At 42.6% G+C, this 25178-nt stretch overlaps 1 protein-coding gene across 2 annotated transcripts in view; it reads left to right on the forward strand.

Annotated features, from left to right (window-relative positions):
• Window positions 1-21165, forward strand: part of SPATS1 (spermatogenesis associated serine rich 1) — a 34471-nt gene extending 13306 nt beyond the window's left edge. The window contains exons 5-7 of one of the 2 annotated variants that reach the window (XM_077293072.1): window positions 2126-2243; window positions 16499-16561; window positions 19620-21160. In XM_077293072.1, the coding sequence (XP_077149187.1) occupies window positions 2126-2243; window positions 16499-16561; window positions 19620-19749 (311 nt within the window). In that variant the 3' untranslated portion in view covers window positions 19750-21160. Of the gene's footprint in view, window positions 1-2125; window positions 2244-16498; window positions 16562-19619 lie in introns of both variants that reach the window. The other variant, XM_077293073.1, reaches the window with a different exon arrangement.
• Window positions 21166-25178: the final 4013 nt, after the last annotated feature.

A 25178-nucleotide genomic window follows, 5' to 3' on the forward strand; every position in this document is an offset into this window, starting at 1 on the left:
AAACTGTTCCGGTAGCCCTGGAGCCCCGTTCCACCTGTGGGGAGCAGAACCATCCCAGCTGCATCACCATCGGCTCCAGCAGTCTCCTTAAGCAGCGTCGGCCATCTATAGCCGAATACCACGGGTAGCATCACGAACAATACCCTTTCCTATATAAACTTTATTCCCAAACATCAGTGCATTACTTTTATTGCGTGCCCAGGGCCACGGACTGGGTCACTGCTGCCGTGACCACCCCTTTAAGAACTGTCCGACATGATTCTGAGTACTCCATGGCCCTAGCGGGTGTCGCATATCTACCTGTGTGGTTTTACAATATTGTTAGCTGGTTTATTGTATAGCTCAATTCTCCTGTCCTCCTCCTCCACAACGGAGCTCGTAATATCTAGGCTGGGCTGACCCGAGCTGTTGCTGTAATGTAGGGTGTGGGAAAAGGAGGGTCAATTTCCATTGTTTGCTTTTTACAAGCCTGGGCATTACATTGCAGTGAGAGATGCGTTGGGGCTTGGAAGGGATACTTTCCTCCATTTCCAACCTCCTAATTGACCACTGCCAGGTACAAACGGGACACATTTGATATACATGGCGGAAAACTGGAAATTGTAAAGGACTATCTATGAGCAAATCAGCAATGAAGTCACTGGACAAGATCTTCAAATCAAGGAATATTTCAAGGGCAAAGAACACATGGCTTGTACATACAGTAGTTTGATTTTTCTGTAGTAATATACTGTATGGATGTGAAACCTGGACAATAAAGAAACAAGACAGAAGAAGAATCGACTCTTTTGAAATGTGGTGCTGGAGAAGGATGCTATCAATACCATGGATGGCAAGAAGAACAAATCAAGCCAGACAAATCAAGTCACTCACGGCAAGGATCGCCAAGCTATGACTTGCCTACTTTGGACACACCATACGTAGAGAGCAATCGCTAGAGAAGAAAATCATTGTTGAAAGAAGGAGAAGAAAACCAGGAAACTGATGGCTTGATACTGTCAAGATAACGGTGGAGAAGACCCTGGTGGACATATCTAGATTTGCACAGGATCGATCTTTCTGCAGATTGTTCATCCATCAAGTCGCCATGGCACGAGATTGAGCCAAAGGCCATTAAAAGAAGATGCTGTGGTCACAATTGGAAAAAGCATAGAAAGGATTCATGAGCTGGTGCCAGCGTGGTTTGGAATGAGCCTCGACACTTGGGGGAGTGGAGTGGGCATGGCAGGTTTACTAAGTAGACAAACCATATACCACCAACATATATTCTGTCATGAGGACTAATCCCATTTTAATGACTTCCTTTTGTCAAAATCTCTCTTACTTGGCCCTCGATCCATTTAATGTGATTTTCTCTGATTGCTCCACTCCAGAAATGACCAACCCTACCCTGGGTTTAGCAACAACTCCCTTGCCTGTCTTTCTTCCATCTCACTTTTCACATTGAGACTTTTGCGCAGAATGAGAAAAACATGGCTTCTTTCTTACAGTTACATGGGTCAACTGTGTGGTACTATAACTCTATCAAGATGAAGAGATAACCTGCAATAACACATACAATCCATTGACAGGTATAGTGGTGTTTTACGACAAGTAGCCATGATTTTCTAATGCCACACAACCCCTTTAACCATTGTCTGGCTTGCTCCTGCCATATCCTTTCCTTCTTAGACAAGGTTTGCTGTTTTATTCAGTGATGTGTCAGTGACCACTCTACCATTATGCAGCTACTATAGACATATTTTCTCTTCAAGACACTGGTAAAGTTTTCGAACAACTCTTCCAATTTCTATAAATCAAAATGGGGAAGATTCATCAAAAGTCTCAAAAAAGAAGTCTATTTTTGTTCCCCCTAGCAACCAATCACAGCACAGCTTTCATTTTATCAGAGTTGTTTACAAAATAATAGTTGAGTTCTGATTGGTTGCTATGGGCAAAAGATGCAGTTTTTTCTCTTAGACCGCTTTGATAAAAATAAGAAAAATCTGATTAGTAGAAAAACTGACAACAGCGACTTATCAGAGCCCCCCTTCTATTGGTTGAGATGGGAAAAAAGATCTGTTTTTCACATAATTTTAAGAATACTGTATATATTTCAAAAGTTTTTTTCTTTATCACTTTCTAGTTTTCGATCCTCGAAATGGAATCCCTGAGGCTCATCCTGGAGATAAACCTTTCCGCACAGTAGAATACAGTCCCGGTTTTCACAAATTTGGTTCTACGATGCCGGTGGTAATTTTTAGGTGTGTGCTTTTACACAACGCAGGCAGAATGTTATTTTATTTTTGTTAAAATTATATTATCATGTACCTTTCATATGATTTTTGGGCATCTGCAATTTAGGGTCCCAGGAGCCATAACCCGATGATTGAATCCATTCTCCAAGGTCTGATATTATTTCCACTCAGTAGAACAGTGGGTTCAAGTATTGCACCCTAAAATGCATCCATATTGCAATACACTTGCAAATTCCAAAGTCCAACAGGCCCCCATAATAGTACTAGTTACTATACTCTACTTTAGATTTAGATGTAATGGACTCATTATTACTAAAGAACAGGAAAAACATCCACAGGACTCTGGTCCAGCGGCCATGTCAGTAGTCTGTGGTCGTTGGACCAGAGTCCTACAAACCTTCTCCTACCTGCTGGTATCCCTTGTGCCTAGTCTGATTCATTGACTCGGTGTGGCGTCATGCCTATGTAACGCTGCAATGAAGACGTATCTCCGGGTTCTCTACGAATGGGGGATGCTGGCATGTAAGAAGAGGTTCATAGGGCTCTGGTCTGATGACCTTGGACTACCGATGTGACCCCTAGACCAGGGTCCTGCATATTGTTTTGCTAATCTATAATTAATACTAGTGGATAAAACCAGTTAGGGGTTTTTAAAGAAAGCAATTATAGGGTTGTCCAGGATATATTTAATCATGACCTATGCTATATCTGAAAATGGCCACTTCACAGTGTATAGAGCTGCACTGTTCCAAGCTGCAGCAGCCGGTTGGTGGGGTGTCTTGTGTTGGAGCCCCAACGTTCTGATTTTGAAGACTTAAAGATGAGTGAATCGATTTGTAAAAACAAATTTATTACAAATTTCCCTCAAAACTCATATTCTCTAAAATATAAATTTTTCTATGACTTGATCTGCGCAAATTTCTGGAAATTGGCAGCTGTCTGACTGACATTTTATTGGATTCTTAAGACTGGGAATGGGCTTTAAAGAAAACTTATACACCTCTCCTTGGCCCTCAATATACTACATCCACTACTGGATCAGCTTTTCTGTCTTCTTTTATCTTCTATCTTCTACCTGCCATTCTGCACTAGTCCCCATGCCACCATGTAGGGTGGGATGCTTGTCATTGATGTTAATCTGTGTGCTGTGTCCCACGTGATGACATAGGAAGTGACAGACATCATTAACGACAATGATATCTGTTGCACCCCACGTGACGGAAAGGCATCTTGTGCAAAACAGTAGCACCAGGTCCTAGAAATAAGATGATATAAGAGAAAAAAACAGAAGAGCTGATCTACAGACTCAAGATAGAGGTGGAAAAGGGAGGGCTGAGGAGAGGTGAGTGGTTGCTATTTTTTAGATTCGACTTTCATAAAATGTATTAAATGTAGATTGAATTTCCCAGATTTGCTCTTCTCTCTTAATTACATATCCTAATGATAAGAGAGTCTCAAAGAAAAGTATGGCCCACCCATAGGATAAAATAGAAAATCCTTTCAATTCCAATTCAAAAGTTCATGAAAACAAGTCCATGGTAAGTCCATAAAAAAGAAAGTCCTTTGCTCAAACGTCCTTTAAGGCTAGGTTCACATTGCGATGTGCCGTTCTTTTGTGACGGACCTTGGTGAGAGTATGTAAAACTGACATGTTTCTGGCGCATCACACGCAATTAATCATAGTTATACATAGTTATACCAATAACTGCCGTTCGTCTTTCCTAGTCAACGATGACCATGACTTCCGGGTTTTGGCTGAGCATTAGTAAATGTGGGTCCGAAGGTGACTGATGAGACCAATCCAAGCCCTTTATGCTTGCTCACGTATGTGAGCTTTATTCTTTGGGTAAGATTGATATTTATGTTTTAGAGCTTTTACACAATAACTATTTTATAGAAAAAACAATTATTTTTGCATCGCTTTATACTGAGAGTTATAACTTTTTTTTCCGCTGACTGAGCTGTACGGCGACTTGCTTTTTGCGGGACAAGATGACGTTCAGAGATAGCATTTTTTTAGATTGGTCTTTTTGATCGCATTTTATTCCACTTTCTGTTTGGCAGTATGATGATGAAGCATAGTTTATTGCCTCATTTTTTTATTTTTTTTTAACTGTGTTCACTAAATTGGTTAACTAATGTGTCCCATAGTTATAGGTCGGGTTGTTCCGGATGTAACGAATGCGATACCAAATATGTGTACTTTTTTTTTTTTTTTCATAAATTGGATTAATGTTTTATCTTTTTTTTTGTTCTTTGTTTTGTGATTTTTTTATTTAGATTTTTATATATTAAAATTTTTACAATGGGGCATCAAGTTCAAACTGACAGATCACTGATCTAATGCTCTGCGATGTTTCTGCAGCATCTGACATGCAATGAGGAGGCTTTTCAGCTCGTGCACTGAGCATGACCTGACAGGCCACTATCCCTGGGTGACCCCGCTGCCATCTTTGGGCCTGGGGTCACCATGTAGACCATCGGCATAACGCCATTGCTTCATGTTGTGCTGATGGGAGCAGAGATGGAGCGCCCTCCACGATGCCCTGCCATGTCGCTGTCACTATTGACAGCAGCATCACAGAGGTTAAATGCCCGCAATCAGTGCCAGCACCAATCGTGGGCGTTACTTCAGAGTGTCACGTCTCACATAGAGCCGACACCCGCATTTGATCGTGGCAGCGCTAAGTGTGAGGCCACTCGATCATGGTGCCTTATATATGCAGTTTACGGGAACACAGCTATATATTCTGTGCATGTCAGGAAGGGGTTAAACCTTTTTGTACTGAACTAGAACTTGATCAGGTGATAGGCATGTTTCTTCACAAAAGTTTTTCTTGCATTAAGCAGCCATGGGCATTTCTCCATTATATTTAATAATTTCTTGCACTTCACGCTCTTGCATCTCATGAGTAATGACAATCCAGTACATTTTTATGGGAGACTTTGTCTTCCCCAGAGAGGGTCGTACGGGTCAAGGTGTAACACTACAGCTGCTCCCAGCTACTCTGTTACTTACTGACAAATGAGGACCCCACTGTTTGAGGTGCATCGGTACAACTTTTCAATACCACCTTAACCGTCCGCTGTTCACTGTATGTGAGTTTAAGTCCCAATACGGTGACATTGTTTCTTTTCAATACACCCAACCAAGTTCCCTTTCACAGTAGACAACTGTTCACTAAAGTCCTGCTGATACAATGCCTTCTCGTTCAATCCCCTTTAAGTGGGCCATCTACTTCCCCTGGATTAAGTTCCATACTGTCACGATTCTGCCACTCGCTGTGTTCAAGGGACGCTGTGAGTGACAGTTCAGCCTCCCTATGTATAGCGGGGTGTGTCGGACTGTCAGTGTAGTGTTCTGGTTTCCACCAGATGTTTTTCTTTCCGAATAATTGCCAGGCTATTTAACTGGCTGATATGTTAGGTCATTGCCAATTGTAGCTTTGCTCAAGAGGTGTGTGTGTGTTTTCTCTGTGCTCCTAGTCTGGTATTCTGATCTTTGCTGATCGACTTTGGATTTGTCTTGACCACTGTTTGACTAGTCCTTTTGTTGTGATCCTCTACTTTCTTAGAATTTTGACCTCTGTTTCCTGACTATGCTTTTGTCTCTCTCCAATGTCTATGATGTACTCTCTTGGCTCTTGACCTTAAACCTCTTGATTACCAAGCCTCATTGCTTGTCCATGAGCATCAAATGTACCGTTTAGGTGGTATCTCTGGCCTGGGTTCCATTCTGTCAAATATCTCCGTCCAGTTCTGTCCATCAGATATCTCTTCATTAGTGTTGAGCATTCCGATGCTGCAAGTATCGGGTATCGGCCGATACTTGCTGTATCGGAATTCCGATACCGGGATTCCGATACTCTTGTGGTATCGGGTATCGGGTATCGCAACAACATTAATGTTAAAATGTGTAAAAGAGAGAATTAAAATAAAAAATATCGCTATACTCACCTGTCCGACGCAGCCGGGACTTCAGCGAGGGAACCGGCAGCGTTGTTTGTTTAAAATTCGCGCTATTACTTGGTTACGTGAATTCCCGGCTTGTGATTGGTCAGGTCGGCCATGTTGCCGGGACGCGGACCAATCACAGCAAGCCGTGACGAAATTACGTCACGGCTTGCTGTGATTGGTCCGCGTCCCGGCAATATGGCCGCCCTGACCAATCACAAGCCGTGACGTCACGGGAGGCTGGACACGCGCCCATTTTAAAATGAGCGCGTCCAGCCTCCCAGCTTGTGATTGGTTGACCGCGGCGCAACCAATCACAAGCCGTGACGTCACGGGAGGCTGGACACGCGCCCATTTTAAAATGAGCGCGTCCAGCCTCCCGTGACGTCACGGCTTGTGATTGGTCAGGGCGCCCATATTGCCGGGACGCGGACCAATCACAGCAAGCCGTGACGTAATTTCGTCACGGCTTGCTGTGATTGGTCCGCGTCCCGGCAACATGGCCGACCTGACCAATCACAAGCCGGGAATTCACGTAACCAAGTAATAGCGCGAATTTTAAACAAACAACGCTGCCGGTTCCCTCGCTGAAGTCCCGGCTGCGTCGGACAGGTGAGTATAGCGATATTTTTTATTTTAATTCTTTCTTTTACACATTTATATGGTTCCCAGGGCCTGAAGGAGAGTTTCCTCTCCTTCAGACCCTGGGAACCATCAGGAATACCGTCCGATACATGAGTCCCATTGACTTGTATTGGTATCGGGTATCGGTATCGGATTGGATCCGATATTTTGCCGGTATCGGCCGATACTTTCCGATACCGATACTTTCAAGTATCGGACGGTATCGCTCAACACTACTCTTCATGTTTCCGTTATTCCTTAGGATGTATTATCTGATGTCCTGTGGTATTTCCTCTTTACACAGAACACACTATAACATGTCAGTCTGAAAACTGTCAGACGTTAGGTCTGTCTCTAATGAACACTGAGTTCTAACTCTCCCACTATCAGGAAGCCATCTTCTTTCTTCCCATATAGCCATTCCCATTCTGGGCTAGTCCCAACTCTGTGTATCCAACTAAGTGCATGTAATTGACTAAACAGACAAAATTACATTTAAGCAGTGCAATGCATTATATCACAACACTTTATTTCAAAGGAGAGTGTGGGCAGCCCCTCCACTTCCGTACAAATCTGCAAAAATTCAAATGTGGCCAGGAAATTTGTTTTGCCTCAAATAAATTCAATGCAAATTAAATTGGTGTAAAAAAATAAAGTCATAAATGCACATTCCATTGACCAACCCCATACACCGCCACCACTCTCGGTGCTCCCAATTGGCTGATCTACCTTTCCTCTGCTGTCTTCTGTCTTATTCTGTTTTCGGACTTAAGGTTTTACTAGGCTCCACACCATCTCGTGGGGAGTGACGTACTAACATTATTGTGTGTCATGGTCCAGTGACCACATGGTGCATTCCCAAGAATGGCAGCGTCAGCAGCCCAAAGTTAAAAGCCAGAGCAGCCAATTGAAGGACCAACTGTTGGACAAGACGTATGGTGAGAGCCACGGAGTGGCGAGTATCAGATATTTTTAACCCCTTTCTGCCCTCAAAATCTAGAAAAATAACCAATTTGATTTTTTTGAGAAATTCGTAATTTTTTAATGAATTGATTTGCTCATCTGTAATCATGTTGCCCAGATGAAAATCTTCTTTATTCGTAGAGCTGCTGTTTCACACTTTACGCCACGCGCAGCTGCTCCTTACATTACATAGTGTAAATAGGAGAAAATTTACCTGGATCAGCAGTAAATTTGTGTCGCCAGGAGCATTTCGGATCACTACACTTTCCAGGAGAGAGCATTGTTATTAGGGAAGTGCTAACAGTGCAGAAGTTTTATGAACTCGAACATTTGGGCAAGAACCCAAATAAACAGGTATTTGTATACAAGCTTCTGCCGTATTATGTCACAAGGAGTAATTGCTGGCATTTAGATTTAAAAATAATTTTATTAGGTTAGTATTATTTGTAACATTAGTCGTAGTATTGAAAGTAATATTATCAGTATTAAAAGTATTAGGAAATACATGAAACTGTCACGCTTGGGTCAGGAGCGCCGCCAGCCAGTCTTGGCACTGCGTTGATCTCTCGGTCCACTTTATACCACCTGACTGCATCCGAAGTATAATAATTTTGCTTCAACTAATAATGATCAAAAAGCAGTTATAGTAGTGATACGAGCAGCAGAAAATGATTATTCCATTTATTATTTTTTATTTTAGTTAGTTAATTAATATCTGTAGTGGTAAAATAATAACCGTGATGATGATGATGATAATAATAATATAAAATAATATATTACTGCTATTTATAGTTAAGTACCTCCTCGTACCTGCCAGTATCCCAGCACACCTTCTGATTAGAAGACCCACGCCAATGACTTTTAACTGAACCCACTAATCATAAGAGGCGCTGAGGATTTCGGAAGGTAGGAGGCAGCTTGCAGGGCTCAGGTCTGGTGGCCACTGACTACTGAAGTTCCTGCTTGGGCAGGGCATTATGAATATTTATGCTCAATTCATCTGATATTGATGATAACAATAATTATAATTCTCCTATAAAGTATAGTGATAATAATGTATATAAAGTAGTAGTAGCAGCAGTATCAGTAGTAGTAGCAGTAGCAGCAGTAGGAGCAGCAGTAGGAGCAGTAGCAGCAGCAGTAGTATCAGTAGTAGAAGTAGTAGCAGCAGCAGTAGTATCAGTAGTATCAGCAGTAGCAGCAGTAGTATTATCAATAGTAGAAGTAGTAGCAGCAGTAGTAGAAGTAGCAGAAGTAGTATCAGTAGTAGCAGTAGGAGCAGTAATAGCAGCAGTAGGAGCAGTAGTATCAGTAGCAGCAGTAGTATCAGTAGTAGAAGTAGTAGCAGCAGTAGTAGCAGTAGCAGAAGCAGTAGGAGCAGTAATAGCAGTGCAGCGCCCCAGAATCCTGGTCGTTGCAGTACTGTTGCTCCGCCACTAAGGGGAGCTATGGTACGTCTGATGGCACTGAAGGAGTTCATCTGACCAGGTATCACATACACCAATACATTTCACAGTCTGGCCTCCAGGGGGAGCTAAGGGTACTATACATTAGGCCACTCCTCACAGTCTGGTAAAACTAGGGGTTAGATAGGAAGTTAGGACAGAAAGCTGACTGGGTTGGAACCAGGCAACACCTTGTGGCAGAGGGTGTTGTGGGGGAAGATTCAGAAGGGTCCCTGTCAGGGGTGGGATCCTGACAGAGGCCTAGCAAACAGAGAGAACGTTACGGGACCGCGCCTGCACGATATAGCGGCGGTACCCCAAGAAAGGACAAGAAGCGAGGTTTATTGTGCTTAGTGAGAAACAAGATCAACGCAACAAGGAGAAATACCAGTAGGAGTCGTGCTGTAAGACCGAGGCAACATCCTATTGAGGCGCAAATAACCGGTGGCCGGAACGCCGAGGAAGTATAGAGCTCTAGGCATTACTTCAAACCTACGGCAGGGCAGTGAGTTATAGGCTGGCTGTCTCACCCAAATCACCTACGAAGACATAGGGGGCAACATTTGGAGAGGGGCGACTCTAAGGTCCCGGAAGAGCTCCGAGCCTACCCGTCATACGGGTGCATCCTAACCATACCATCTGGGGGACGAGGAAGAAGAAGAACATCAGAATCGAGTTGTGAGGGAACACGAGAAACAGACACAACAGTTGTGGGGCCTATCCCGTAAGCGCAGCAGGGGAGGACCACAACACACAGCGCTAGAAGGTAGGCACAGATTTCCACCTGCAAAGGGAACTCTGGAGGTGCCATCGGACCGGCCGGACTTGCGCAGCCCGATTAACCGTATTCCGGACTGAGGATCCAGAAGCCTTCAGTAAAGAGGTAAAGAGACTGCAACCTGGTGTCCTTGTTATTTACTTCGACCGGCACGTCACCGCACCATAACATCGTCATCATACCTCCACCTTTATTGTACGCCCCTCAGCAGGGTCACGGACCGGGTCTAGCCACCGTGACAATCCCAGAGCAGAGACTCAGAGGCCCGGTACCGGGTACCCCTCGGCCCTGCGGCAGTGGGGCGCTACAGCAGCAGTAGGAGCAGTAGTAGCAGCAGTAGGAGCAGTAGTAGCAGCCATGGGAGCAGTAGTAGTATCAGTAGTAGTAGTAGTAGTAGTAGCAGTAGTATCAGTAGTAGTAGTAGTAGCAGTAGTAGAAGTAGTAGCAGTAGCAGAAGTAGTGGAAGTAGTATCAGTAGTAAGAGCAGTAGTAGTAGTAGTAGTAGTAGTAGTAGTAGTAGGAGCAGTAGTATCAGCAGTAAGAGCAGTAGTATCAGTAGTAGTAGTAGCAGTAGTAGCACTAAAAAATACTCGGAGGACCAACGAGCATGCTCAGGAAATCTTGAGTAACGAGTATATTCGCTCATCACTAATAGCGTCCTATTATGTGGAGCGCCGTCCATTATTACCCAGTATCATCTACAGCACCGTCCCTTACATTGAGTATTCTCATTATTTTTGTTATTCACAGCGTCTTCTCTTTATTGCATGGTGTCTAGTGTTGAGCATATCGGGTATCGGCCGATACTTGCAGGTATCGGAATTCCGATACCGAGATCCGATACTTTTGTGATATCGGGAATCGGTATCGGGATTAATATCAATGTGTAAAAGAAAGAATTAAAATAAAAAATAGGGATATACTCACCTCTCCGACGCAGCCTGGACTTTACCGCCGTAACCGGGAGCCGTTGTACTTAAGAATGCGCGCTTGAAGGGCCTTAGATGAGGTCACTGCGCTCTGATTGGTCCGTAGCAGTCACGCGACCAATCACAAAGCCGTGACGTCACCTAAGGTCTTTCAAGCGCTTGAAATACCTTAGGTGACGTCACGGCTTTGTGATTGGTCGCGTAGCGGTCACGCGATCGCTACGGACCAATCAGAGCACAGTGACCTCATCTAAGGCCCTTCAAGCGCGCATTCTTAGGTACAACGGCTCCTGGTTGCAGCGGTAAAGTCCAGGCCGCGTCGGAGAGGTGAGTATATCCCTATTTTTTATTTTAATTCTTTCTTTTACACATATGGATATGGATCCCAGGGCCTGAAGGAGTTTCCTCTCCTTCAGACCCTGGGAATCATACAGGATACCGTCCGATACTTGGTGTCCCATTGACTTGTATTGGTATCGGGTATCGGCATCGGATTAGATCCGATACTTTGCCGGTATCGGCCGATACTTTCCGATACCGATAATTTCAAGTATCGGACGGTATCGCTCAACACTAATGGTGTCCTCTCCTGTAAAATGACTGCTGAGGAGCAGCATCTGACCAGAAGACCAGTTCATCAGCTGCATCCATCACAAAAGAAGCTTTCCCATGCTCCATCAGCCATCATTTCAGTTTATATCTAACAAGAGTGGATGATATGTAATAAAGAACAGGGAGGTATAAATAACAAAAATAATGAGAATATGATATGTAAGGGTCGGTGCTGTACATAACAAGAGGGAACTATATGTTAAGGGATGGTGCTATACATAAAGAGAGAGCACTGTGTAATAAGGAGCGGCAATATACACTCACTGGCCACTTTATTAGGTACACCTGTCCAACTTCTTGTTAACACTTAATTTCTAATCAGCCAATCACATGGCGGCAACTCAGTGCATTTAGGCATGTAGACATGGTCAAGACAATCTCCTGCAGTTCAAACCGAGCATCAGTATGGGGAAGAAAGGTGATTTGAGTGCCTTTGAATGTGGCATGGTTGTTGGTGCCAGAAGGGCTGGTCTGAGTATTTCAGAAACTGCTGATCTACTGGGATTTTCACGCACAACCATCTCTAGGGTTTACAGAGAATGGTCCGAAAAAGAAAAAAAATCCAGTGAGCGGCAGTTCTGTGGGCGGAAATGCCTTGTTGATGCCAGAGGTCAGAGGAGAATGGGCAGACTGGTTCGAGCTGATAGAAAGGCAACAGTGACTCAAATCGCCACCCGTTACAACCAAGGTAGGCCTAAGAGCATCTCTGAACGCACAGTGCGTCGAACTTTGAGGCAGATGGGCTACAGCAGCAGAAGACCACACCGGGTACCACTCCTTTCAGCTAAGAACAGGAAACTGAGGCTACAATTTGTACAAGCTCATCGAAATTGGAGAGTAGAAGATTGGAAAAACGTTGCTTGGTCTGATGAGTCTCGATTTCTGCTGCGACATTCGGATGGTAGGGTCAGAATTTGGCGTAAACAACATGAAAGCATGGATCCATCCTGCCTTGTATGGAGCATCTTTGGGATGTGCAGCCGACAAATCTGCGGCAACTGTGTGATGCCATCATGTCAATATGGACCAAAATCTCTGAGGAATGCTTCCAGCACCTTGTTGAATCTATGCCATAAAGAATTGAGGCAGTTCTGAAGGCAAAAGGGGGTCCAACCCGTTACTAGCATGGTGTACCTAATAAAGTGGCCGGTGAGTGTATATGAGAGGAGACTCTAAAAAAAATATGTATATCTGTAGCTTGGTCGCGATGAAAGGAGGGGGGGGGCAAAGATACATTTCTTGCACAGGGGCCCTAAGCTGTCTGTGTCCGCCCCTGCATGTACCCATAAATTAGGCGGGCTCTTATCTCTACAGAAATGCCAAATATGTGTACGCTAAATGTGGTTTAGAAGACAACAGAAAAAGACAGTAATAAAGTCCAATTACAAAACTTTATTCATAATTAAATCAGGGGCAAGGCAAACGGGAGTAAAAATGCAGAGACAAAATCAGCATCCAAAAAGAGGCCAGTGTGACCATGCTAGAAAGTATACATATATTTTACTCTAATTCAAATTAAACATCGCACAGTATATATGCCGATGTTGCATGAAGCAAATCCCGCGGTACAAGAATGTGCACATAACTAGGTTAACATAAAACCATACCAATGAGACATGGAGGTATGTACAAAGTACCTTGCAAAATTGCAGAAACGGGAGCTCACAAGGTCACGCCGGGTCACGCCGGGTCACCCCGACGCGCATTTCAGAGGACTCTCCTTCCTCAGGGGGCGGGAATTTGCTTCATGCAATATGGGCATATATACTGTGTGATGTTTAAATTGAATTAGAGTAAAATATATGTATACTTTCTAGCATGGTCACACCGGCCTCTTTTTGGTTGCTGATTTTGTCTCTGCATTTTTACTCCCCTGTTTGCCTTGTCCCTGATTTAATTATGAATAAAGTTTTGTAATTTTCTATATGAGTTGGACTTTATGACTGTCTTTTTCCGTTGTCTTTTGAATAGTTTGTTGTAGTTGGTCCTGATTAGGTCCTAGTTTATACCATGGTGGGCAGTGTATGATACAATATTTATTTTCTATATTTGACTTTTTCCTGCCTATAGGTGTATTATGCTTGCTACAATTTGCTTAAATGTGGTTTAGGCCCATTGTGGGGCTCAGAAGGGAGAGGGGCATTTGGATTTGGGACCACAGAATTCCCTGTATTTCTTTTGGGGGTCGAGGAGCCATTTTGCTCTTCCAGAGCCTTTGTACTACCAGTAATGTGGAAGTCCCCTATATTTCCATTGACACATGACGGATCTGAGGCTTTGAAGAAGCTTACGAATCTGAGGTCCAATCAAGACTCCTTCCTTTAACTTTGTTTCACTAAACCTTGTAAATTTATCTTGAATGCTTTTGCATTTTTTATCCATTGCCTTTACACAGTTCTTAATTGGGCCCAAATTGATATGCAATCGTGGTAACAAAATCTTAGGGGGGTCACCAAGTGCTGGATGAAGGACAGTTTTACTCCCTGGCTGAAGTGAATGTCAGAGAACCTAGTCTTTTATTGTGGTGATATTCTCTTGCACGACTATCCCACTCACATAGAAAGCAGCAGTACTTTGTGTATCCACCATGAAGATCAAGTAAGGCGACAACCACCTTTACGTCACCACAGCGGGGCCATTTATATTGGTCTTCATTCAGGTACCTCAAAAGCTGCTTCATGTTGTCATGGGTTTCTTTCATGTGGACTGCATAACCAACTGAAATTGAAGATGGCTGCCATTATGCAGCACAATGGCTTTTAGGCTTGTTTTGGATGAATCTGTATTATGACTTATGTTCAGAACTTCGGTGTTGTTGCATACCACGAGATTGCCCTGCATGATTAAGTATTGGACAAGATCTTTATCATGGTTGCGGAACAAAGAAATCAGAACATCACCTGCTAGGTTCCAGACTATAGCAGTGGATCTCCTAAAAGCTCAGCCTTACTCTTGGGCAGATCCAAATCTCTATAACACAAAGTGAACTGAATGATCTTGTTGAAGTATGGTTCAGTCGAGGTCTTTCTGGGTCATGAGAGGAAGATATTTCATGACACCAAATGCCCGCTTCTTCCTCACTTGACTCAAATGAAAATGTTTCTGATGCTTTTGGAACCAGCAGTTCTTCCATATGTGACACTGGGCATATTACAGATGGAATGTTAGGATACTGTTAAGTCCACTTTTTCTTCCTTGAAACTCCTTATTTTATGGGAGACACTATGCAGAAGTAACAATTGGTAGCGTGATCAGTTAGCTCTCTCCAGATCATTGGGACTGCGAAAGGCATAGATTGCCTCTTCCATGCAACCACTGAGTAAAATGTGATGCACATCTATTGTAGCACATGTGTGTAGCCAAACTCTTGTCCTGATCTCCTCCTATTCTGCAGCCAAAATACAGGTTGTAGGCTTTCCTTATCATGGTAGTCAAGTTTTGATGCTGTGATTGTGATGCAAAAGTGATTTTTCCGCCTATGCAACAAAAACTATCTGCTTTGTGAATGCAAGAACGAGGCATATCTGAAAAACATATAGAAACATGTCAATATGCTAAGAAACTAAGCTAAGAAATCCTACAATGTATACCTTACAAAGAGAGCATTTATAAAAGTAGATGGTAGTAGTAGCGGCAGTAGCAGTAGTAGTACTACTGCAACCAGCGAACATTTTTTACTAGAAGCAAAATTAGATTTAGCATTACCGTATTTTTCGCTTTATAAGACTCTCTGGATTATAAGACACACCCCAAATTTTGAGGAGAAAAACAGGAAATTTTTTTAAATAAAATGGTGGTGCTTCTTATAATCCATGCATCTTATTGCTTACTGGGGGTGATGGCTGCGGTGAAGCGGGGACCCAGGGTTGCTGCTGGAGCAGGCAGGAGTGGGGTGATGCTGCAGGCCGCAGGCTGGGATGAAGGGGTGTCTAGAAGTGCTGCTGATGTCTGGCCCTGCTGCCCGGTGCTGTCCGGGTGTGTCTGATGCTGCGAGTGCCCGGATGGTGCTGCCTGGTGCTGCTGCAGGGGTCTCTGGTGCCGCCGGAGCTATGCCAACATTTGGTGAAACGCCAGAGCCCCGGAAGTCCCATGATTTCCTGTGCGGTGGACTCCAGCAAAATGGCTACTGGGGGAGTTGCGCATGGGCAGATGGAAATCTCAGCACCGAGATCTCGGGAGATGAGATTTCAGCTCTGAAATTTCATCTACCGAGATCTCGGTGCCGAGATCTCCATCTGCGCATGCGCCGCTTTCCTGGCAGTCATTTTGCCAGAATCCACCGCACAGGAAATCATGGGACTGCCGGGGTGGGCCTCTGCAGTACCGGAGACCGCCGCAGAAGCATCGGGCAGCGTCGGCCACCCACCCACAGCACCAGAGACACCAGCAGAGTACTGGGCAGCAGCACCGGATGCCCACAGTAGCACCGCCGGATACACCTGCAGTGCCGCCGGGCACCAGAGACACCGGCAGAGCACTGGGTAACAGCGCCGGACACCCGCAGCACCGCCAGACACACCTTCATCCCAGCCTGCGGCCTGTAGCAATGGTACCGGTAAGGTAAATTCACATTATAAGATGCACCTTCATTTTACCCAAAAATTTTGGGGAAAAAAGTACGTCTTACAATCTGAAAAATACTGTATATTTGTTATATATTTAGCTTGTGCAGTTGCATATTTGCTGTACCAGGATGATTTTGTTCCTCGTGATGCTGTTTAGGATCAATCCAGCTGAAATATCATTGCTTCTTGCAGACAGTCTTGCATGTAACCACTGATGTGTTAAAAAAGCCTGAAGACAAAAAAGCAAAACAAGTGGAAAAAATGCACACTAAAAGAAAAAAACAACAACAATAAATAATGACAATAATAACAGTTCTGTAATAATACAGGTGCATGTTCTGTGTTTTACATATTAGAAATTCCAGCTTTTTTATATAGTATTTTGTTGCAGGGAATCTTACAAGGTTAAATCTGATACTTTCATTCCGCTTCAAACATTGCCCAAGAAACCAAGGTAAGTACAAAATCACCTTACCATAAGCTAATATTTGTCCCTAAATACTCCATAAAGTCAACCCTTATAATAGATAGATAGATAGATAGATAGATAGATAGATAGATAGATAGATAGATAGATAGATAGACATGAAATATACAGTGGAAACCAGAAGTTTACTTAAACTATATAAAAAGACACAATTGCATGATTTTCTCAATATCTGGCATGAAATCAGAATGAACCTTTCCTGTTTTGGGTCAATTAGGATTACCATAATTGTTAATATTTGCCAAATGCCAGAATAATGAGAGAGAGAATATTTTGAGGCATTTTTATCACTTACTGCAAAGTCAAAAGTTTACATACACTAAGATTACTATGCCTTTAAACAATCCTGGACTGCCCATATGATGTCATGTGTTTGGAAGCTTCTGGTACATCCACCTGTGGATGTATTTTAATGCACACCTGAAACATACTGCTTCCATGTGTAGCATTATGGGAAAGTATCATTAAATCAACTAAGACCTGTGGTCTGATGAAACTAAAATTTAATTTTTTGGGCATATTGACCATCGTTATATTTGGAGGAAAAAGATAGAAGCTTGGAAGCCTAAGAATATCATCCCAACTCTGAGACACATGGGTGGCAGCATCATGTTGTGGGGTTGTTTTGATGCAAGGGGGATTGGGGCACTTCACAAAATAGATGGCATCATGGGAAAAGAAGATTATTTGGCAATACTGAATGAACATCTCAAGACTAGGGTTGAGCGACTTTTATTTTTATAGGATCGGGTCGGGTTTCACGAAACCCGACTTTCTCAAAAGTCGGGTCGAGTGAAATCGGCCGATCCTATAAAAAAGTCGGGGTCGGGGTCGGCCGAAACGCGAAACCCAATGCAGTGCAATGGGATACTATGGTTCCCAGGGTCTGAAGGAGAGGAAACTCTCCTTCAGGCCCTGGGATCCATATTTAAGTGTAAAATAAAGAATCAAAATAAAAAATATTGATATACTCACCCTCGGACGAGCCCTGGTACTAAGCGGAGCCTTCCTTCCTAAGAATGAACGCGTGAAGGACCTGAAAATTATGTCACGGCTTGTGATTGGTCGCGTGGCGGTCACATGAGCGGCCACGACCAATCACAAGCCGTGACGTAATTCTCAGGTCCTTCACGCGCTCATTCTTAGGAAGGAAGGCTGCCGGAAAGAAGCCGAGGGTGAGTATATTCCTATTAGGTATATACTCACCCTCGGACGCACCCTGCTGCTTTCCGGCAGCCTTCCTTCTTAAGAATGAGCGCGTGAAGGACCTGAGAATTACGTCACGGCTTGTAATTGGTCGCGTGAGTGGTCACATGGGCGGCCGCGACCAATCACAAGCCGTGACGTCATGGAAGGCCGTTTACGCGCTCATTTTAAGCAAAGAAGGCTGCCGGTTACCAGTGGCGATGTCCAGGGGCCTCTGGAGAGGTGAGTAAATCAATATTTTTTATTTTAATTCTTTATTTTACACTTAAATGTGGATTCCGATACCGAGTTCCGATATTGCAAACATATCGGAACTCGGTATCGGAATTCCGATACCAGATTCAGAAGATCGCCGACCTCATGGCCGACCCCACACAGGGGTCGGGTCGGGTTTCATGAAAGTCGGCGACTTCTGAAAATGGCCGACCCGTTTCGCTCAACCCTACTCAAGACATCAGACAGGAAGTTAAAGCTTGGGCGGAAATTAGTCTTCCAAATAGACAATGACCCGAAGCATACTGCCAAAATGGTGACAAAGTGGCTTAAAGATAACAAAGTCAATGTTTTGGAGTGGCAATAACAAAGCCCTAATCTTAATTCTAGTGACATTTTTGGGGCAAAGCTGAAAAGACCGGTGTGAGCAAGGTGACCTACCAACCGGGATGAGTTACACCAGTTTTATCAGGATGAATGGGCTCAAATTCCGACCAACTATTGTGAGAAGCTTGTGGAAGGAGATCCCAAACGTCTGACCCAAGTCATTCAGTTTTAGGGCAGTGGTACCAAATACCAATGAAGTGTATGCAAACTACAAATGCCTTAAAACATTCTCTCTTTCTCTCTCTCTCATTATTCTTTCTTTAGGCAAATATTAATAATTATGGTAATCCTAATTGACCTAAAACGGGAAAAGTTTATTCTACTTTCATGTTAGATATTGTAAAAAACATGCAATTGTGTTTTTTTTTATAGTTTATGTAAATTTCTGGTTTCTATTGTATATGACATATATAAATAGATACAACTGGCAAAAGATTGCATTAATTAGATATGGATCAAATGAGCACCGGCACAACTAGTTGGTCTTCATAATGTTTTATAGTTATCACATCACATGTTATAGCTCAGCCTATCAGGAGACACTATCCTAGTCTGTATAAAAGAAAAAGCAGGGAATGCAGCAGCGGTTTTGTAGGGAATTTGAATAGTGAAGGAACGTCAGAGATCATAGTTTAGCTATAGGTATAGAGAAAGAGAGGCATTCAGGTAAATCCACATATGGGTTTGCATGGATCCAGCAAAATGGTGGTATGTGGTTAAAAACCAATAAACTCTTATACTCTTCAGTCCTTGCCATACCTAGTCCCTCTCTACTGTGCATTACCATGTCTGCTTATTGCTTACATCTTCTGTTTCCATTCATTTTGGCAGCCCACACCACTTTTGATAATATCCCACATGACAAAGTGGGTAGCAGGAGACGGGTACGAGGAAGGTTCAGTATGACAGTTTATTGCTTTTTTTAATATTTCCTGATCGAAATTGATCTGCAACGCAAACAAATTAAAAGGTGGATCGATAAATAATGGGATTCTGAATTCCTATACATGCTGACAGTCCATTGACCTGATTTACCATGGAGTCACATAGGTCTTCATAGGAGCGGTGTATTCAACACAGTAGGAGATTTTTTACGAAAGACTATTTGCAAAGTTCCTTTTTTTTATTCCAGCGTATTGTAGGTTAGACAGCCACTATGTCGTATTAAAGTGAAACAGACTTTTGATGGGGTACATACTCTTCTGCCTGTTGTCCACAGTGTTCCGTTCAAAGTCAAGGTCAATATACAAAGCCTGGAAGAAGAAAAGAGAGACGTCGAAGATCTCAATAGATGGAAACCAGCCCAGCGCTCCTTTCTCTTTGAATTACCTGGAAATGGACAAAAATAAAAATTGAAGCAAAGAAAATGGGAACAATTTGCAGGAACGTACAGCGCCTTCTTCTTACAGTCTATTCGCCCATTACATCTACTTCCCTGCCTGTAAATAGCAGTGATTTGTAAATTGTAGAAGGGAAATGTATAAATCTTCGATAAGTCGCAGGATGGGTTTCTAATTTAGAGGAACTTTAGTTGTTACAGATGAAGCCAAGTCACATAGAAAGGTGATATGCCTCATGAAAAATAAAATGCTTTACAGGGAAGGGAATGTTCTAAAATACTTTTTAAGAAAATACACTAACCTTCCTCGCTGCACCACAGCCCTTGTTGGGGAAGGACATTGTATGAAGAACATCCAATGATGTCTAGGTACAGTCATTTCACCAATGAAATTGATCACAAGCCTCCGTGATTAAAACCCATTATCTACCAATGTCCTTTTTTTGGGACGCCTAATCTTTAACTTCTAGCAACTAAGATTTTATAATTTTAATAATTAGGTCCAATTTTTTGTGTTGTGTTTGTAAAATGAATGTTTTCAAAATAAGAAATCATGTCATTGTCATTTTTAATTAAATATTGGGACGCCCTTTTCTGAAAAATCTGCATTTGTAAAAATTTTAATTGGGCAAGTAATGGGTTAAGTGACTGAAGTATCAGACTTCATCACCTGTGCTGGAGAGCCAAAAGTTAGAGGCAGAGAGTATATATATTTTAAAATATTTTTTTGACAACTTTCACATGAAAAAATTGATTCTTATATGCCGTATGTTATTGGTTACCTTTAGTTAAGGAGGTTGCAATTTGAAATCCATCATTTACTTCCAGACGCCCTGATATGCAGCTTGCAACCTGATCCAAGTTCAGATTTTTCACTTGTGGGAATGTCTCTCTCTGTAATATAGGCTGGATGTGAAGTCTGTTTATCTCTCCTAGAAATTTATCCTGATTATGAGTTCTGTGTTTATCTCCTTTGTTAAAGAAATGGTTAATCTTCATCCTTTTAAAATATCAGAAAAATGACAGAAAAACAAGTATTGTGCAAGATGTTATCATCTGAGTCTCCTTGTGGACGATGTCCAGGACATTCCACATAGCAGTGGTCAATAATTCCCAGAAATTGCCAAGGACATCTTGTTGCTTTTGTCTAGATTCTGTTTCTGTCCAAATCCACCCAAAAATCTTGAATGTTCAGCCAGAAACTCATAAAACCGCAGACATGTGCAAAGCCTCCCCGCATTCCTTCACCTAATCTATCTTGTATCCCAGGATGTACATGACAACCCATTGTATAATCCATATATACGTGCCAATTTATTATGTAACTCTACATTTCCTTTTGATCTTGGGGCTTTAAAACCCCAGCCCTGAAAATAAAGAGCATGAGACTACGTGGACAGACAATGAGCATGTGTCTCTGATTATTGCGTCATTGCTTAGGTACCTAAAAGACAGAAGGCCTGAGTAGGTTGGAAATCCCTTCTCTAACACCTTGTTATGTAGTCTGAATGTAATGTCTGTGTGTCTATTTTTCTGTAATACAGGCTAAATGTGAGCTTAGTTTGCTTCTCCCAGTAATATAGGCTGGATGTGGGCTGTGTGTGTGAGACTCTCCCAGTAATATAGGCTGGATGTGAGCTCTGTGTTTGACTTTCCCAGTAATACAGTCTGGATGTGAGCTTTGTTTCTTGCAGTAATATAGGCTGGGTGTGAACTTTGTGTGACTCTACACGTAATACAGATTGGATTTGCACTCTACATAATAAAAGTATGTGTGTGTCCAGGGTTCGCCTGTCTTCACTAGCTTTCATGTATGAGAACAGGTCCAGCATTGCACATATTTTCTTTCAATGTGCTTTATTCACTGTCTGTAACCTATTTTCTCTACTCTCCATAAAACTTGAAATACTTTCTCTTCTTTCCATTTCATAACTGTGTATAACTCTCTGCACCTACCCCTGCTATCTCTAACACAGAGAAGGGATTGAGACCAGAGAGCAATCAAGATCTGGAGCTCTGAAGGATTTATCTCTTCTGCATATCACTTAGGCTAGTTTCACATTTGCCGTTAAGTCTGCAGCGTATCGTCCGCAACCGCAAACGCATGCAAAAGTGCATGCAAACGTCTGATAACGCAGCGTTTTTTTTATCCCCATCAGCTTACACATGATGGTAAAAAAATGCAGCGTTTGCATGCGTTTTTACATGTGTTTGCGCTTTTTATGCGCATGCGTTTGATATTTCCAGGATGGTGTGTCTTTAATGGGCATGTCTTAATCAGTTCCTCGACATGCGCAGTCCAAAGTACGCAAGCACATCAAACGCATGCGTACGCAAAGACATGTGTACACATGCATTCACATAGACCGTAATGTGTTTTTTTTTTGCCACATTCCTTCCGCTAACAACCGCATAGGTTTCTAGGCGGCAAATTGATGCCTCTAAAATTACTACATGTTGCGTTTACTGCGCCAAACCGCAGACGACGAAACGACACATGCGTCCTCAAACGCGGCAAAATGCAACCGATCGCAGACACATGCATCCCTAATGTTAAATATAGGAATACACAATGCATGCGGATAATTGCGGAAGAAACGCTGCGGATACAACTGCAAATGTGAAACCGGCCTTAGCTAGATACAGACACTCTGCAGCACTAAAATAGTAGAAATTTTAGAACGTTTTAGCTTTGCATTTAGGAAGTAAATAAATGATTAACAAAAAGCAAGGAAGACAATCCTTTTAAAGTGTTTCAGAAGAATATTCATTTTGCTGTTCTGGGAGATTGATCATGTCTCCAAAGACCTAGCAATGGAGAATTTAGATAATGAACCTTACTGGAGATAATGAGTAATGACGATGGTTGTAAAGAGCTGTGGAATATGTTGGTGATATATGAGCATGAGAAAATTAATAAATAAGAAATATAATATACTTGTGTCGCTAGTCATTACTCAGGACAGACCGTGGGGCAGAGAAGTCAGACGTTTCAGGGTCAGTGCCAAGAGAGCATGTAAAAAAAGGAGAAACAAAGGTGTAAGTCAGGTCACAATCCAGGGTCAAAATACCAGAAGATAGCAGATCAAAGCAAAAAGACACGATGAAGTGATAGTCATAACACGGCCCAAAGGGTCAGGCAGATGAAAATCAGAACTCAGCACAACAGAATCAGGCAAACACTCTCCAGGAAGCACAAACTATGTCTGGCAGGGATCACAGGCCGATTGCTCAGATAAGCAACTGGGTAATCTCCATAACAGAGAACACGTGGAGAAAGCCCAGCACCTACCTGTCACATATTGGATGGCCGAGCTGTGAATCAAGGTACTGATGGCCCAGCACGCTCATCACAAGACTGGATGGCCAAGCTGTCAATCTAATCACTGACAACTCAGCATGACCCAGATTCTATAGGACAGTAAAACAGTCACTCACTGAACAGAGGAATCGTCACAATACTCTTTCTGTCTTGCTAAACACCTTAGACACATTTTTCTTCTTCAAATGGAATCTGTCAGCAGGTTTTTGCTATGTAATCTGAGGAAATCATGAGGTTGGGGGCTAAAGCACAGAATTAAACAATGTGTCACATGTCAGAATGTGTGCTGTCGTATACTTACAGTGAAGGTTTTATCACTAGGCCATTATTATTGCTGTGCCTAGCTGGCACTAGGACACTTGACTCCGGCACCTGCTGTGAGATGCATTTCACTGTCTCTAGACATTGTATATACAGAGCCTGGTGTGGGTGGGGTTAGCTTTCTCAGCTCTGCTACATTGCTAAATCTAAAAACTCTGGTTGTGTTAGAACTGCTGCTCTCAGTAAACTAAGTGATATATTGCTGGGATCAGGGACTCTTTCCTACATTATGCTGTTCTCAGATGAGGTAGAAAAAATCTGCTGACTGATTCCCTTTAAGGCCAATATCTGCTACCGAAACTCTTGTGGAATTTTGCTCAATTTTGGAGCAATTTTTGTGATATTCTGGCACATTTTTGCTGTACTTGTTGCACACGTTTCTCCTCTTAAGCTGACCATATTCATAAGCTGGCTATTTATAACAATGAAGCATGTGCCTGTTTTATGCTGCCTGTGCATCTGCTGTCCGTGGTTGCAAAGCTAGAAGATGTCCATGTCTGATATTGTATTTTTTTTCTGATTCTGGACAACTCCATGAAGTCTTGAAAAATACTTCGTAAGGAGCTAAAGGAAAGAAACATTATGAAGGATCAGCAATAATCTCTAAATTGAGCTCTTTCCCAGCACTTCGGGCACTGTTTTTATAACCTTCTCCTACTAGAACTGACTTCTCCTTTATCAGTCCAAGCAATGGAACTGCCGGAGGTTTTATAAAGTTTTCATCAAAGCAATAATTACTCAAGAAATAAATCTATTGAAAATTGATTCTCTTTCCAAGCTAAAATAACACATAAAAATCCCCAGGTCTTATATGGTGCCATCAGAGTTAAAAGAATCGGATGAAGATTGCAAGGAACATTTATCTACGGTGAATGCGATATTGCTGCCTTGGGGGGAAAACACCGTCCTCTCACCAGTACTAGCTAACGTAAATTCAATATTTGTCTGGTTTATGGTTTTATTAAAGGTGAAACTGAATATCTGCAAGATAGCAAATACCCAAATTTTAGGACAAGCATCAACTCTGCTTACGGCAGATTTACAGCAAAGTGGATTGCTTTTTTATTTGTTTAAATTAATATGAGTAATGCAAAAGATATATAATTAACATACACTCTTTATATGGTGTGGATAATTTGAAGTTCATGGAAAGGGTTACATACCGTGTGGTTGCACCATTAAGATAACGGTGTGTAGAGTCCATGCTGCTAATGAAGATGTCCTGCTTACAAGTTGAGGCAGGTAGATGTGGAGCGTGGTTGATAGAGCATTGAATCTGTCCATGAAACGGGAACTGCACCTGTAGAGCCAGAAGCTCTCTGGCCGCTACTGTCCTTGGATACCCGGCAGGAAAAATGGCCGACAATATTGGAGTTGAAGCGTTACGTCACAGGAGTGCAGAGGCTCAGATAGGCCAAAAAGCTAACCAACACGTTTCGGGGAATGTACGGCTCCCTTAATGACTTTCCCTTAATCCACTAATCCAATTGCCAAATGCTTGGAGAGAGGGGTGGAGCAGAAGCCTATAAAGCACTGTCCTGTACTATTGCATACTGACACGCTGAAGAAAGTGAGCCGTGGGGAGCTGGTAAGATTGTGTCAATATCCACAGTGAAACGAGTACTGTATCAACATAGGCTGAAAGGCCACTCTGCCAGGAAGAAGCCATTACTCCAAAAGAAACATAACAAAGCCAGATTAATGTTTGCAAATTCACACAGGAACAAAGGCCTTCATTTTTAGAGACATGTCCTGTGGTCTGATGAAACTAAAATTGAACTTTTTGGGCATAATGA

Source organism: Ranitomeya variabilis, chromosome 2, assembly GCF_051348905.1.
Source record: "Ranitomeya variabilis isolate aRanVar5 chromosome 2, aRanVar5.hap1, whole genome shotgun sequence".
In the NCBI taxonomy this organism is placed as follows: Eukaryota; Metazoa; Chordata; class Amphibia; order Anura; family Dendrobatidae; genus Ranitomeya; species Ranitomeya variabilis.